Raw genomic sequence first — 16,117 nt, forward strand, 5'->3', positions numbered from 1 at the left:
ACAGATTAGAAACCCACACACTCCAGGAAGGGCCTGGGATAGCAATTAGGGAGAGGTTTAGGAAGAACAATAAGGTTTACTTGGACAAGAAAGGGATTTGGGGAGGGGGGGAGAGGACACAGGGAATTGAGGATTTTTGCAGAGAATGAACTGTGGTTACAGTAAGGCTTGTCCATTCTGGGGGGATGTGAAGATGCAACACTTTTTTTTAAAGGCATCACTCTGCAAAAGGTCCTGAAGGATCCACACCCCAAATTCAGTCTATTTTCCATGCCACCATTCTCTCTCCCCCCCTCTCTGTTCACTCACCCACCCATCCACTCACCCACAGAGAGAGGCCGTTCGCATATGTATATATAGAAAGATTAAAAAGGCTTGGTGTACTATTTAGTTAATTGGATTTTGTCAGAGACCTTATCAGGAGCTGGGAACTGAACACCCAGCTGGAGGGGTGGGGTGTGGAGGGGAGGGGAGGGGAGGGGAGGGAGGAGAAGGGGGGGATTACTTGACACAGCAAACCTCTGCTGTGTTTCCTTCCACTTCAGAAACCGGCTCAAATTTACAGAAACAAAATCACAAAAACAAAAACACCCCTCCCCATCCAAATGCGATTCCCAACTGTTACCTAGAAACAGTGGCTTAACAACAGATAGAAGAAATTAAATAGGCCATGGGACTGTGTTATCCACCGCTGGGGAATATGGCGGGGGGGGGGGGAGAGAAGCAAGAAAGAGAGAGAGAGAGAAGAAAGCAAGCGAAAATGTTTATGTGGAGCAGAGACAGATTAGAAGTTTTTGCCTTGTTCCGAACACGGATGACAATATTTCCGATCTGGGTGATCGAGAGTTTCCCGAAAGTAAGGGAGGAGCCCCCAACAAACGCTTGGTGGGGTGAAACACACCAGCACTCTTTTTTTTAAAAAAAAGAAGAAAAAGTGGTGGGGGGAGTCCCCTTGCCCAAACGCAAAACTCTCACTGTGCGTGTGGGAATTTTTCTTATGGGCAATGACGGCTTTCCTTTCCTTTGCACAGAACCGGCACACACAGTCAACCAGCCAACGTAGAATTAGCTATATTTACCAACACCCACAGATTAAGCGGAAACCCAAAGGCGAAAACCTGAAAGCATTCAAGGGAGTACGTGGAAGGGGAAGCCCCACGTCTTAGAAGAACCCGGCTCCCTCAAAAAACACATATTAAAAAAAGATATCAACATGCAATGTAAAGCAGCAGCACAGCAGCACATACACATTAGACGCACACTGCAGTCCCAGCTTTTGATCCCAAAGCCCCCCCCATCCTCTATCACAACAGGGTGGGGGTTGACACAGTCCACAAACAAACCAAGGCTTTCAAATTTCAAAGGTGACACAGAGTCCATGTTACCCAGCTACCCACTACCACTCGCGGTATAGCTTCTGATCTTTCTTAATAAGATCAAAAGCTGGCCAACAGGGGGGAGAAGGGCAATGGACGGGGGGGGGGCGGTTTGTCACCCCAGCTGGTTCAGGCCCTGGAGAGATCTCGTAATACGTACAGTGGTTGGAACTGTTCCAATGCTGGTTTCGGACAGGGGTGCTGTAAGGGTGGTTGGGATTCCCGGGTCCTTTGTCCTGGATCAAGCACGCACGGTTCTGGTTGTAAAAATCCATCATGAAGAAGGGGTTAGGACTGCTGTTTAAACCAGCTACATCCACACTTTCGTACATCTTCTCCAGGCGGAAGAAGAGGGTAAGAGGGTTGGGGGCTGGTGGGGGAACGGGAAGGAGGGAAGCAAGAGGAAAAGTTTGGTTTACGAAAGACCAAAGAGCAAAATCCTACAGTGGTGATGATGATGAATCCAGAGGGATGAGGGGAGGTTTGTCTGGTTGTTTTCTGATCTCTCTCTCTCCCTTTCTCTCTCTCTCGATCCCTAGTGGGGAGGTATTTAGGGAATCCAAAAGCGGCTGGGGAATCCGCCAAACAGGCTGAGTTGGCCACCAGTGTTTTTGCTAAAAGTTTTTTTTTTTTTTTTAAAAAGAACACACACGCATACACACTCACACCAAAAGATAATATTCAAGTCTTCAATCTTCTATTCCAAGCATATCCCTTGGGAAACAAGCCAGCCAATCCAGTCTGAAATGCTTCTCCCGTTTCAAGACCGAAACATATTTATAAATCCAAAAAAACAGAAAAGAAAAAATGGAATTCTTACTTTCAAAAAAAGACAACAATAAAATCCAAGCCTTTCCAAAAGCAGTATTCTTTGAAGAAGTCGGTTCCCTGGTCTTAGAGAGCATTTTGGTCACAAATCCTCCTCCTGTTCAGTTCCATGGTTCTCTCTCTCTCTCCCCCTCTCCTTCTCCAGAACTAACCAGAGGAAAGAGGAGAAAAGGAGGGGGGGTTATTCTTTTGCAGCAACTCCTTCCAGAAAAAGGGTAGAAAAAGTTACACACTCACGCGCTAGAAAAACAACCACCCAAGTAAAATAAAATAAAAATAAGTAAGACTTCCTGCTTAGGATTCAATAGCTTTTCCTGTCTGGCAAGAGGACTGAACACAATGCACAGAAACTGTGCTCATGGGTTTTATATATATACATATATTAAAATTCCACCTCTGTCCTCCCGCCCCCCCTCCACGGAAAGAGGGTGGAGGGGGAAGAAAAATAAGAAGAACTGAATTGTACAAATGTGTTGCCAGGTTCTCAATGCCTGGGGAGATGCCAGAGGCCTGGAACCCTCGAGTCTCCTTGGATGGAAGAAGATTTTTCTCCAGCTGCTTGCTCGGTCTCTTCTCTCCCCGGGAAAAAGAGAGAGAGAGAAAGAAAGAGAAAGAGAGAGAGGGGCGCCGTGTGCGTGTGCGCACGTCGCGTGGTGTGTGTGATGTACAGGACTGATAGATTAAAGGCAGCGCACAATCTTCCCTGACACGAAAAGTCGCCTCTCAGCTGGCTTAACTCTTTCCTTACCTGCCGCGGTCTGTGTCTTGCGCAGCCCCAGTTAACTGCGGAAAAGCGCAGGCTGGGGGAGGAGGGGGAGGGGAGGAGGAGAGAGAAAAATGAATGAATGAAATCAAGGAAGGGGGGGAGGAGGAGAAGGGGGAGGAGGAGGAGGGATGGAAGCGGGTGGGAAATGACAGGCATAGAAAAATGCCTCTCCGGCAGCTGTCTCCAGCTACAAAGGCGCGGCGGCCACGGCATCCTCCTCGTGTGCCTTCTCCATCCCTGGAGTGGAGGGCAAGCCGGAGGAGAGCCCCCTCTTTCCCGGTTGCTGTGGCTCGGCAGCGGCCAGGGCGGCCCCTTCTGCCTGCATCACCCCTCTGCGAAAGGGAGGTTTCTGCTGCTCCTCCAGCCGCCCCTCATTTGCGTAATGTTATGCAGCTGAACTCCGCCTGAACTCTCCTTGCAAAAAAGCTTCACCTCCAAATGACCCACTCGCAGGCCTTCTCCTTCCCAGTGACATCACGGGGGCGCTCCCCTCCTCCTCCTCCTCCTCTTCTCCTCCTGCCAAGGGCTGCCACCGGCATGCCGCCGCCGCCGCCACACCGCACAGCCAAAAGCCAGACCCACCAGCAACAACGCAGGCGGAGATGCCCGGTTTTCCAGGGGGCTGTGGAGAAGGGGCCAGCCCGGAGAGACAGGGGAAGAAAAGCCTGCTTACATACCCATTAGAAAGGCAGGGAGAAATAAAAGGAATAAAAGACGTACACACACAGAAACACACACACCAGACCTGCCAAAGGCTGCCAGTTCAAATCCCACCTGGCCTCAGAGCACCTGCCAGCTAACTAGGCGATGGAGAAACTAGGAGGTGCTGCGGAAATGTTGATGCTGAAAATGTTTTGAATAATGAAACAGGATAGAAAGCAGCCTCGGTGGCCACTCTGAGCCCTGCAAAGTGGGAAATGCAAAATACTGTAAGGGAGGACAACAATTGCCTTTAGGTAGGCCAGCTAGGGGTTGAAATGAAGCAGCAAGCTTTTAAGTCACACGGGTCTATTTGCCAGGCTGGTGTTTGAAGAGAAGGGGGATGGGGAATACACTTGCAAAAAGGATTTATGTAATTGTTTTTATGTGCTCCAAACTATTTACATACAGTGTCTCGCTAACAACCATTCTGTAACCTAGGCCAGAATGTTTATCCCCACAGTACAGAATAGTAGTCTGCTTTTGCCTAAGGACACCTAGTGGATTTAGAGTTGAGCAGAGATTAAAACGGGGGAATTTCCAGCTCACAGTGCATGCTTCTGACCACTATGCGACATCAGTTCACCTGTTTCATTGGCACTGGCTTCTGATTTTAGAATGTGCAAGACTTCAAAAACGAGAACTCCCAGAATGAAAGGTAAGCGAAAGAGTGGAAAGGAATTTTTAAGTCTGCATGAGAGAGCAGGGATGCAGAATGTGGCCTCTAGCATAGATTCTAGCAGCCCCTATGGAAAATCACATTTCTCATTTAAAAGAAGTAGCAAGTTTCTACTCCTTGCAGCTTTGGAGTTGTATAAACATGTTTGCGACTTTGCGGGCAGAGGACAGCAAAATGTTTGCTCTCCACAGAGCAACATCACGTTCAAGAACACATGCGAGCACAGAAAACCTGCAACATTTCACTAATGCATGCGCATTCATGCGAATACCTATTCTCACACCAGTGAATGCTGCCAGATCTACACACAACCATTACACATTTCCAAAAGTCCTCCTCTGCCTGCTGTATGCTATTCAATTATTTCTTAATAGCTAGGTTTCTGACACCAGGCTGGGGAATTGATGAACCGACTTTCTTCCACTGAAACGAAACTAAAACTTGAAAGCTTCCTAGAAATGTTTAATCTCACAGATCTGCATGTGCCCCAAATAGAACTGCTACAGCTCAGACGAACCGAGCAACCTTTGGGATCTTGATAGGCAGTTACCAAGAGGGGAAGCAGTTCGCAGTAATCTGGTGTTTGGGCAACCAAGAAAGAATTTTCCCTACTGACAGCTTGGATCCGGTCGTGTGTTGTTCCAGAAAAGCGCAACTGTCCTCATAATGTTATCATCTGCTTGCTGCACACTCTTCCAAAAGAAGCAGCATGCGAGATGACAGCATGCTGTGTTCTAGAGATGCCGTAGTGTTCGTGCACATGCATTTATGTGCATGCACACTGAAGGCCTGAGTGTTTCCCTTCTCTGATCTGAGATGTTTCACTTCCAGGGAAGGCTTGCTCCCACAAGGCCTTCCCTGGAGCCCACAGGGTCCCCACCTCCCTAGCAAAACTGGCTTGGAAGAAGCATCCTTCTGTAGTCTATAGAAAAAGTGTAAGGTGTGTGCTTGGTTTCAGCAGCTGGGGGGTAGGATGGTACCCATGCAAATATGCCCACTGGGGCAAAGAAGTTGGCGACCCTTGTTCTAGGAACTGGGTGGAGAGGGGTGTGTGTCAAAAATTCTCTGGGGTGTGTGAACTTAAATAAATACATTTGAGACAGTCCCAAAATCTTCCCCAAAGGGAAAGATGAAAACAGTGGCTTAGCTCAGGGACATAGGAAGCTGCATGATGCCAAGTCACATCACTGTTGCCTCTAGCTCACCATGGAATAGCTCAATTGGTAGAGCATGAGAATTGTAATCTTAGGGCTGTGGGTTTGAGCCCCCCATTGGGCAAAATATTCCTGCATTGCAGGAGGGGTTGACTAGATGACCCTTGTGGTACCTTCCAACTCTACAAATCCATGATTCCATTTTCTACACCAGCAGAGGCTCTCCATGGCATTTTTCAGCTTTACCAGTGCTCTATCCCTGAGCCACAGCCTGCCCCTCTTTACAGGGGACAGACACAATAGATGATAGATAGATAGATGATAGATAGATAGATAGATAGATAGATAGATAGATAGATAGATAGATGATAGATAGATATAGATAGATAGATAGACAGACAGACAGACAGACAGACAGATGGCATATGAGAAGATTACAGCAGAATTTAAAGCTACAGCTATACCCATTTTGCAATTCTGCATGGGGTAGAATTGAGTACTGGTCAGGACCTGAGATTCTCCAATTTGATAAAGCAAGAGCACACCTTTCGAGTCTTAAGTCCATAAGCAACGCCTGGTAGCAGTCAGGAGACAAGACATTAGTCTCACCCTGCATGCTCCTACCCACGACTAGCTTAAGGAAAATAAATTATTCAAAGTAAGAAATTAAAATAATAACGTGCTTAATATGAGCAATTTAGACAGGTTGTCTTAGAATTCAGATATTCACAGCAAAGGGTTTTTGCAGCCCTGTGTATGATTGGCATGGATTTTGAGAGAAGATTTGTCCACAGAACTAGGCACTGATCTAGTCTTCTCTAGAAAAAGAAGAATGCATATCAAGTTTGCATTCCAGGGTCACAGATGAATTGTACAAACAAGAGTGGTCTGAGCAGGAGGTGAAAGCCTTCTGGAGTTAAATTAGTGCAACACTTTTGCTCTGTATATATTACATTTTCTACCCGCCCAGTACTTTACTCCTCAGCTTCTACACAGATATTCACCTGTTCAGAAATGGCCCAAATACCGTGAAACACAAATTTCCTTTGCTTACTGCTTGCAAGACAGGATCTTTCACAAATCAGGCACATAATTCAGATGACACAGGAAGAGGTGTGGAACACTCAAGTAAACACAGAAAGCAAAATAGTCCCAGGTGCCTTGAGGAAGTGAGCCAAGCCCTGTGTTTTGGACAACTTTCCCCTCCCCATCAGGTTTTCTTAGCCAATATGAGCAACTCCTTTCCAATGCTAAATGTTATCATCAGGCCCTGAACAAAAGCTGAAGCGACATCATCCGCCCATAGAAAGTTTTCAGAGGTATATATATATATATCTAGGCCACCAAACATCACATATCCAATTATAGCCCAATGTTTTCCACACAGATTCCTGCATTGCCTTAATAATAATAATAATAATAATAATAAATTTTATTTATATCCCGCCCTCCCCAGCCGAAGCTGGGCTCAGGGCGGCTAACAACAATAAAACAATACAAAAGTACAACACAAACAACACTCTAAAATCATTCATTATAAAATTAATTAAATTCAAGCCAAGGGCCACCATTGGGCCAGAGCTCCGCGAAGATTGCCGAGGGAGGGAGTCAGGCTGTGCCCTGGCCAAAGGCCTGGCGGAACAGCTCTGTCTTGCAGGCCCTGCGGAAAGATGTCAAGTCCCGCAGGGCCCTAGTCTCTTGTGACAGAGTGTTCCACCAGGTCGGAGCCACAGCCGAAAAAGCCCTGGCTCTAGTTGAGGCCAGCCTAACTTCTCTGTGGCCTGGGACCTTCAAGATGTTTTTATTTGAAGACCGTAAGTTTCTCTGTGGGGCATACCAGGAGAGGCGGTCCCTGAACACATATTTAAAGATGTGTTCAGGAATTCATCTCCTTCACTCTAGATTTCCATGCATATGGAGGGAACAGAACAAGATCTACATTTGTCTCTTTTTATTCTATTGTAGTTTTGCTTTTACAGAGTAATAGAATTGCAGATTTGAATGGGACCATGAGGATCATCTAACCCAGTGGTTCCCAAACGTGGGTCTCCCAATGGCTGTTGAACTACAACTCCCATCAACCCTAGTTAGCAGGACCAGTGGTCAAGGTTGATGGGAACTGTAGTTCAGAAACAGCTGGGGAGCCAAGTTTGGGAAATACTGATCATTTTAATTTTATTATATTTTACGGTTGGCCTTAATTGTTGTCAGCTGCCGTGGGTAAGTACCAGAAGGTCAGGGTATAAATTTCCATATAAATAAAAATATGCTAATATCTATATCTTTTTAAAAAATGCTTGCAGACTCAAGAGGGACAGAGGAAGCTGCCTTATACCAAGTCAGACTATTAGTCCATCTGGCTCACAATTGTCTGCACAGACTCCAGGATTCCATACAGTTCTCTCCCAGCCTTACTTGGGAGATGCTGGGGACTGAATCTGGGACCTTCTCAATGCAAAGTAGACGTTCTCCCACTAAACAGTCCTTCCCCAAATCACATGACAGGGACTAAGTCACATGATGGTACCCTGAATGGTCCACCATTATGGTAGCCCATTCAGGTTCTCAGCATGTGACTTAGTCCCTGCCATTTGGGTTCATGTATATATCTAAAACGTTCCACAAATGTTTGAATGTGTATCTCTGGGCAGCGCTATATGCAGGCCTTGATATGTATGTGCTCAGCCCTGTTTTAAATGCCAAGATGAAACCCAGGCTCATAGGAGAATAGAATAGATGAAAACGCCACTCAGCGAACGCAGAGTACACCTTCCTCAACAATAACAAGAGAACGCCCACAAATAAGGGAAACAGAGGGGTGGCTAAATTTGAGAATGGTTTTCAAGAAGCATACATTTCCCCTAGAAATTAAGCATTGGGTTTATATAGGATGATGGGCAGCTGTTAAGCCATCCTGTCAAGAACTCAGGGATTCGCATCAAGAGGCAGGCTGGATAGAAGAGGATCACACTTTCTTATCACTTTCAAATTCAAAAGAAACCCAAGTTGGATGTTTAAACAACAACAAAAACACAGCTAGAAAATAACAGCCATTCCTCATCACTGATAAGGAGACTCCCCAGGGCTTTCTGTCAAAAGCTACTTGACGCAATGTGGAAGCACTTATAAACAGCCCTACAAATGTGCGGCAAGCACATACCCACACACAAACACAACCCCCCCAAACTCTTTCTAATCAAACCTTCAAGGCTTGAGATCTCCCCCCTTCCAACACATTCCCCTCTCCCCCAACCCCCAATCTTCTTTCAAGAGAGAAGTGCTTGCATGAGATATACAACCCGGGTTTGGTGGGGGGGGGGGTTGCTGCTGTTTATGGTAAGCACTGTTAAGAAAATGCCTGGGAAGAGGGCACTTTGGTGCTATTTTCTGTCTCTGACAGGACAATGCCATTCTGGTAAAACAGTAACAGGTAAATAAATAGGGAGCAATTCAAGCCTTTGAAAGCCCTGTCATCCCTTCTCAAAAAAGACCCTTAAAAAGGTGATAGGGTCAGGGATCAACCCCCACCCACTATAAAATACATTCAAAACCCTCTCTCCCCCCCCTTGCCCCCTGGATGTTTTGAAAGGGCTCCTTACCCACTTTTTTTTTTTAAGCACTGGAAACAGTGAAATAAGCCTGCATTTTGAGCCCCAAATGCATCTCTAGTCAAAGGAGTCTGAAGGGTTCCACTGGACCTTGGACTTCCAAATCAGCACATTAATTTCAGGTGAAGGACTGAGGCCGTGTTCACTGCAGGGGGGGCGATGGTGGGATATTTCTGCTTAATAAATGCTTTAACAACAGCACCCCACCCCACAAGGTAAGGTGAAGGAACAGCAGGCATACAAGGTGTGTGGGGGGGTATCCCCACCCCCTCACCAAAAGAACCTTCCCTTTTATATTTAAAATTACAGTGGGGGGAAACATTCTAAAGAACAAAAAAAAAGCAGAATTGGAGCTCACAATATCTGTTTAAATCCAGTACCGAAAAAATGAGAGAAAGAGAGTGGGGAAAGGGGGGAGGGACTAATAAGGTTGATTACATTAATCAAATTAATGATAATATACGCAATTCTACAATATGATTTAGAAATCTATTATACTAGTATATTAAAAAAGGTTCTTAGCTGTCATAAAAAAGTCATTAGTTTAAACTCTTAATGTAGACAATTAAAATACTTCAATTTGTTCATTTCCATCACAAATTCTATTGAGCCATGGAACAATTGGCTTTTACACACACACACACACACACATATGATTAACATGGGGTTCTGCTTCAAGTGGAATATGCACCTGCTCTCTTTAATCGTGCATCATGGGAACGCAGAGTAAGGCCCATCCTGGCTCGTAAATCTTCTCTAAAAATCAGAGGACAGGGAGAACTCTTACCCTTACAAGACTTAACTAAATGCCATCTCTCTCTCTCTCTCTCTCTCTCTCTCTCTCTCTCTCTCTCTGTGTGTGTGTGTGTATTCCTGTACTTGCAGCATGTGTGAACGGTGCAACAGCAAGAGTGTTGCCCTTAAATAACCTCAATGGAAATACCCCACCAGGAATGTGTAGATGCAGCCTAAGGTCAATAATGAGCTCAGCTGGTACAGCATATGACACTTAATCTCAGGGCTGTGGGTTCGAGCCCCACATGGAGCAAAAGATTCCTACATTGCAGGAGATTGGGCTAGATGACCCTCGTGGTCCTTGCTAACTCTACAATTCTCTACGGGCACCAAGAGTGCAGATTTTTAAAGGATAAATGAATAAAGCCTATCTAATATGTGCTCTTCTCTGGTCCTTCGAAATGTGTAGAGTCTGATGCGCAATTTGATGGGGACTGAAATCTTATTTTCAGAGATTGAGTTTTCAAACCCGCCTCCCACCCTGCCAGGAATTGGCGGTTTGCATGTGCATGTGTGCGCTCCATGCGCTCCAGAGAAAAAAGCTCAGTGGGGCCTGTTTAAATAATAATAGAAAGTCAGAGGCTCTGCTTAGCCAGCAGCTTTTCGAACAAAAGCCCCCAGTACTTCCTGTAGGGAACATGACAAATGTCTGTTTTGACTCATTTAGTAAGAGACTGCGATGAAAGAGAAAGGGAGGGAAAAGACAAAGAAAGAAAAAGAGCATAAGAAAGAGGGGGGAAAGATCACAAGTCAGAGAGAGAGAGAGAGAGAGAGATTAAATATGGGAGGAGAGCGAAGATACGCATGAGAAAAGGACAACACAGAGATATGTATGAGAAAGAGGGGGGGGGTACATAAATAAAAAAAGAGAAAGGAAGAGGAAGAGGAGAAGAGCCAAAACAACAGCAAAGTAGATGTGAGAAGAGGAGAAATAATAGAATATACCAAAATGAAGAGAGGTGTGTGTGTGTGTGCTGATTATATGAAAGGAGAAGGAACAATGAGAAAAGATGAGACAAGAGATAAATAGGAGAGAAAATAAATAAAATGAGCAATGCTGAGAAACCTACTAACTGCTGGCCCTGCTGTTAAAACGATGGGCAAAGTCCAGCCAAAGTTAAGCACTTTTAAGACCCCTTGTTTACAATGGAAGAGAACTATGCTCACGCTTAAATTTCCCCACTGAAATGAGTAGGAATTCAGGGTCTTAACTACGGCTTCCAACGCAGCCATCTTCCCAGGAAGGGCGAATACCAAGTGCCTCACTTGGAAGACCATTTCAGCTACTGGTTCCCCCACCCCCAGCCCAGTGCTTCCATCCAGCACCACCTCCAAGAGCCAGCAAGACAAAGACAGCTTGCACGCAAATTGCATCCTCCCCTATGTGTGAGACTGTGAAGACATATGAATTTGTGCCCCCCCCCCGCATGCATCCAGGGACGCACTGGTAGATGCATTAAGTAATCATAACACCAACCAGCAATGAGGAGAGAATGGAGAGTGGTGCTTGACTTGGCTTCAATCTTGGACTGTGTCTAGTCTTGGCTGCCCTCGTTTTAAACAGGCATGAGGACAAACGAGAAGGTACGGTACACACAAGCGAAAACACGTAGAGAGCATTCTCTTCTAATTACTATCCCTTCTGCAGTTGTCATCAGGGCAGCTAATGCAGGAGTGCAACAACTTGGTTGCCTGAGCTGAGTAGCAATTGCCTCTGGTTAACTGAGCAAGCGGAGGGTAAGATTTTGGATTGGGTACAGGGAATACAGTGGTACCTTGGTTCTCAAACTTAATCCGTTCCAGAAGTCCGTTCCAAAACCAAAGCGTTCCAAAACCAAGGTGTCCTTTCCCATAGAAAGTAATGCAAAACGAATTAATCCGTTCCAGACTTTTAAAAACAATCCCTAAAACAGCAATTTAACAATAATTTTACTATCTAACAAAACCATTAATCCAAAAAATGAAAGCAATAATCAATGTACTGTACTATAAAATAAATAAGATAGTATTGTAGATGATTAAAATTATTATTTTTTTCTTACCTGCACTAATGATAGTCATTGTTTGGATGGGGGGCTTTTATCCATTTCTGCAGTCACACAATCAATCAATCAATCAATCAGTAGCTGAACTAGGTTCCACACAGTCACAAAAACTAATTAATTGAAAAAGCCTCAAAAACAAAAACATAAAATAAATAGCAAAAACAAAAACATCAAACTTAATCAGTTCCAGAAGTCCATTTGACTTCTGAAACGTTCAAAAACCAAGGCACAGCTTCTGATTGGTGCAGGTGCCCCAGAAACAATAGCTGACAGCCGCATTGGATGTTCGGCTTCTAAAAAACGTTCGAAAACCGCAACACTTACTTCTGGGTTTTCGGAGTTTGAGAACCAAAGCGTTTGAGAACCGAGGCATTTGAGAACCAAGGCACCAGTGTACTGGGTTGGAACAAGAGCAAGTCAGTCACTGAAATCCATGGAACAAGAGTCATGACTGACCTAAGCCTTGTCGATTTCAATGGAAGTAGAACATGGCTAACTTGCTCTGAATCCAGTCTACTGTATTTAGGAAATGGGTTAATGACCTGGAGCAGGCATCCCCAAACTCGGCCCTCCAGATGTTTTGAGACTACAATTCCCATCATCCCACTGGTCCTGTTAGCTAGGGATGATGGAGGATGTGGACTTTCACTTTGGGACCAAGGTCAGTTCCTCAAACAAAAGCTAGGAATCTAAACCATAGCAGGCAAAAGGTACTAATCTATTGACAAAGCAAGGGCAGAAAGCCTTTATACCTGATCTGTCCAATCCAGCGGTCTCATACCACCTGCCCAACTATGGGGTGGGGGGTGGGATGGGATTTTGAAGAGTCTTATAAAAAAAAATCATTCCTTCTGTGCATGAAGCTTGAGCATGCACAGTCACTGGAAGCTGAACTTGGCAGAGCCTTGCAAGCGTGAAATTAGCAAAGCAGGAAGTAGGCTAGGCTAGAAACACTCTCCCTGTCGTGTTAGCTTTCTACTTGCGGGGAGTTAATTATCATATGGCACTTTAGCCTTCACCTGCAAGCCAAAGTGATGCAGTTCCCTCTACTGCATCACTCTGCTACACATGTATAGCAGGTCTCACTCAGGTTGGGGAAAGTGGCACAATGTGGTCGCATCAGCACCACAACATCCATATAACTCAGGTCAGCAAGACGGTTGTGACACTGCTGCAGCTGTGTCTCCTAGACAGACATGTCCCACAAATGGCTGGTTCCAACTCATTGCTCAAGAAGGCAAGTTGAGGGGGCTGGTTGAGTAGGAGACAAAGGCCTTGGGTTTAGGACCTTGAAAAGCCCACCTTAATTGGAAGACACATATGGTAGCCCTATGGACAAGCAACGAACCCTTAGCCTAACCTACTGCATGGGGTGAATACAAAAATAAGAATTATATACGGAAAGGGTTATAGAAATTATGAAAAATTATGATGATGGAGTTGGACAACTATTGCAAAAGTTTCCCAAATGAGAAGAGACAGCGGGACTGCTTCCACATAAGGGCTCACATTAATCTAAGGAAACGTACTTCAAGGGCATTTTAGCACACGACAGTGAATGGCATCTTTGAGCCTCTCTCATGCTATTTGTGAGGATGTGTGAATATTTTTAACACCAAGCAGAAAAACGTGGGAGACAGGCATTTTCAGATTATGTGTATCTCCGAGCCAATGTGGGTATTAGTATCAACTTTATGGTTGCAGGAAATGCAAGAAGAAGAAGAATTTCTCTTTTTCCGGGGTGGGGTGGGGACGAAATCCTAACTCTTGTGCTGTGTTCACCACATGAGGAGTCCAAATGATGCCAGAGTAGAAATATCCCTATTCCTACACAGGTTGTGGTTGGATGACATGGTAACACAGTTGGTACTAGAGGACAAAACCAAGAAGCAGGACCAATGAGATACAGCAACGTCCCAGAGGCTCAGGAAGACTATGTTGCTCAAGCAAAGCTCAATGGAAACGGGAAGCCTTTCTGCCCAATAAGATCCAATGGCCAGCTTGGGTGTGCAGCAGGCCAGAAGGCTTTCCTCTGAGAAGGTTGCCTCTAAGAGTTCCATGATCCACCACATGGGGCAGTCACACACAGCTTCAACAGTTGCTGACCAGGAGCAGCAATCACGACCACCACCATTTGCCCTCTTGCTACGGTAGCATGGGGGAGAGGGCTCCATGCTACCTGAGAGAAAGGGAGGGTGGCCATCACCGCTCATTCACCTGGGGGCACCTGCCAGAGGATATCTTGCTAAGGGTCTCCATCAAACTTGGGAGTCAGATCTGCTCTGAGTCAAAGGAAAGGGTTGCATGCATTTATTTAAAAAAAGCTTTCCAAAAACAGTCATTCACGCTTAGCAATAGGATGTAGAGATCACAGAACTGAATTCTTGGTGCAGAATTCCTACTTGTTTATTTAAAGCAGAGAGCGCAACACACATCAGTCAGGGCTTCGCCATTCCCTCCAAAAACACTTTGTCTAATACATTCAAATAGCCTCAGACTCCTTTTCCTTTTTTAAACAAAAAACAAAAAAACTGCTCTCTGGGGGTCTCATAACACTAATCCCTCTAAAAGCATCTTTATAGGTCACATCATAGGGAGTGAAAAATAAACTGAGCCCCCTATTATTGAGGAAAACAATATAAGGATGAAAATGGGTGGGTGGGTGGGTGGGTGGCTAAGCATGAAGAGAGTACTGTGCTCTGGACCACTTTTTGATCTTGCCAATTTCAAAGCTGCCTCCTGAAGCTAATTTTTTAGAGGAGAACCAAAGTCTCCTACTCACAATGGATAAAACAAACCCATGCTTACCCAACGCCAGGTGTGACAAAAGAATATTGTAATTGTTTTTACAGTCAGCTAATAAACGCCAGGAAACGGGTAAGTTAAAATAAAAGGGCCTGCCGCACACTGACGTTTCAGCAGGGTACCAACACCAACTTCAGCCCTTAAGATCCGAGAGCAGAGATTATATTCTCTGTGCCCCAAGCCCACATCGTGAGGGAGGATTAAGGAAATCAGGAGCAATTTAACAGCTTCCTATAGGGGAGGTAAGAGACTGTAGCCTCCAGCCATGCAGGTAAGTCCTGGTCTAGGCTATGGCTATACCTGAATCCAGACACAGAAGGGATTTTCTCTGAGCCAGGATCCCCAAGATTGGTTTTTGGGAGTCTGAAGTACATCACACAGAAGGTACTGTTCTGTTGACCAAGCAAGAGAGGAAGCTCGGTCTTCTAGTGTTTACATCAGACTCTGCAGATCCAGAAGCCTCAAATTACCTGTCTAGCACAGAGGCAGGTATTGCACACCTCTATATTCTCTTTGGTGCTTGACACAGAGTACCCCGTTAGGCCAGCATCAAGCTCTAGAATCCCTGACCCAGCCATCGGGGCATTTATGAGCCACTGTGGGGGGAAAGGGGGGCACGAGGAGACATTGCCACCCCTCATAGGTTGAGAGAGCACATGAGGCTGTGGCAGGGTCCGTGAGAAGAGGATAATACACGTAGGGGTCTGTTTTTCAGTCGGATCTCAGTTCCGGCACCTCTCGGATGGGCGCCATTGCCATTCTAATAGTACAAGGGAGACATTCATGGTGGGTTCCTTCCAGCACCTCTTTTTCTGGAAAAAACAGCACTGCCTACAGGTGTGTGTCGTTATGTGCCTACAGACCCTTCACACAGCTGCCGAAATGTGCAGACAACAGGGCGCATGTCTGGTGCACATGTCAGCAAGGGCTTGCCCCATCCTATTATGTGGTTTCAGTGTATGCAGAGGGTCATCTGATGCTTTCTAATGGAAGGCTTTATGCATGGTCACAGGTTACTGCTGGCAAGTCTTCCATGGAGATACAAGCATGGAAGGTAACCTCTTAAAGGGCTACTGCGTGAATTCCAGTCATCTGAATCCATCCGTAGAGAAAACACTCTCAGCAGCTAAGAGACTTTGATTGGGTTGGCTAAGCAGGAACGAGGAAGTCATGCAATGGGCATTGCTTTTAACTGGGTGTACTGGACCATTGGTGGTGCTGTTCAGGTCTGAGGCCTCTAACTAGGGCATTTACGTAATAGCAAAAGATGGGTGTATTTCTCAACAGATTGTGCTAACAGAAGACTCAGTGTTGGGAGGCTCGCACCTTTCATTCCCCAGAAAGGTGGTGGTGTCTTTAAGT

General features: G+C 45.5%; 1 protein-coding gene across 4 annotated transcripts in view; it reads right to left on the reverse strand.

The window, feature by feature from the left end:
• Window positions 1-16,117, reverse strand: part of RARA (retinoic acid receptor alpha) — a 184,947-nt gene that overhangs the window by 52,887 nt on the left and 115,943 nt on the right. Inside the window, exons 1-2 of one of the 4 annotated variants that reach the window (XM_053363877.1) lie at window positions 2,953-3,407; window positions 1,537-1,633 (exon numbers count right to left, since the gene is read on the reverse strand). The exons of 1 other annotated variant lie outside the window; for it this stretch is intronic. In XM_053363877.1, the coding sequence (XP_053219852.1) occupies window positions 1,537-1,633; window positions 2,953-3,183 (328 nt within the window). In that variant the 5' untranslated portion in view covers window positions 3,184-3,407. Of the gene's footprint in view, window positions 1-1,536; window positions 3,408-16,117 lie in introns of those variants that run through there. 2 more of the 4 variants (XM_053363880.1, XM_053363879.1) reach the window with 2 other exon arrangements.

The sequence above is a fragment of the Podarcis raffonei genome, chromosome 13, assembly GCF_027172205.1.
Source record: "Podarcis raffonei isolate rPodRaf1 chromosome 13, rPodRaf1.pri, whole genome shotgun sequence".
Taxonomy (NCBI): domain Eukaryota; kingdom Metazoa; phylum Chordata; class Lepidosauria; order Squamata; family Lacertidae; genus Podarcis; species Podarcis raffonei.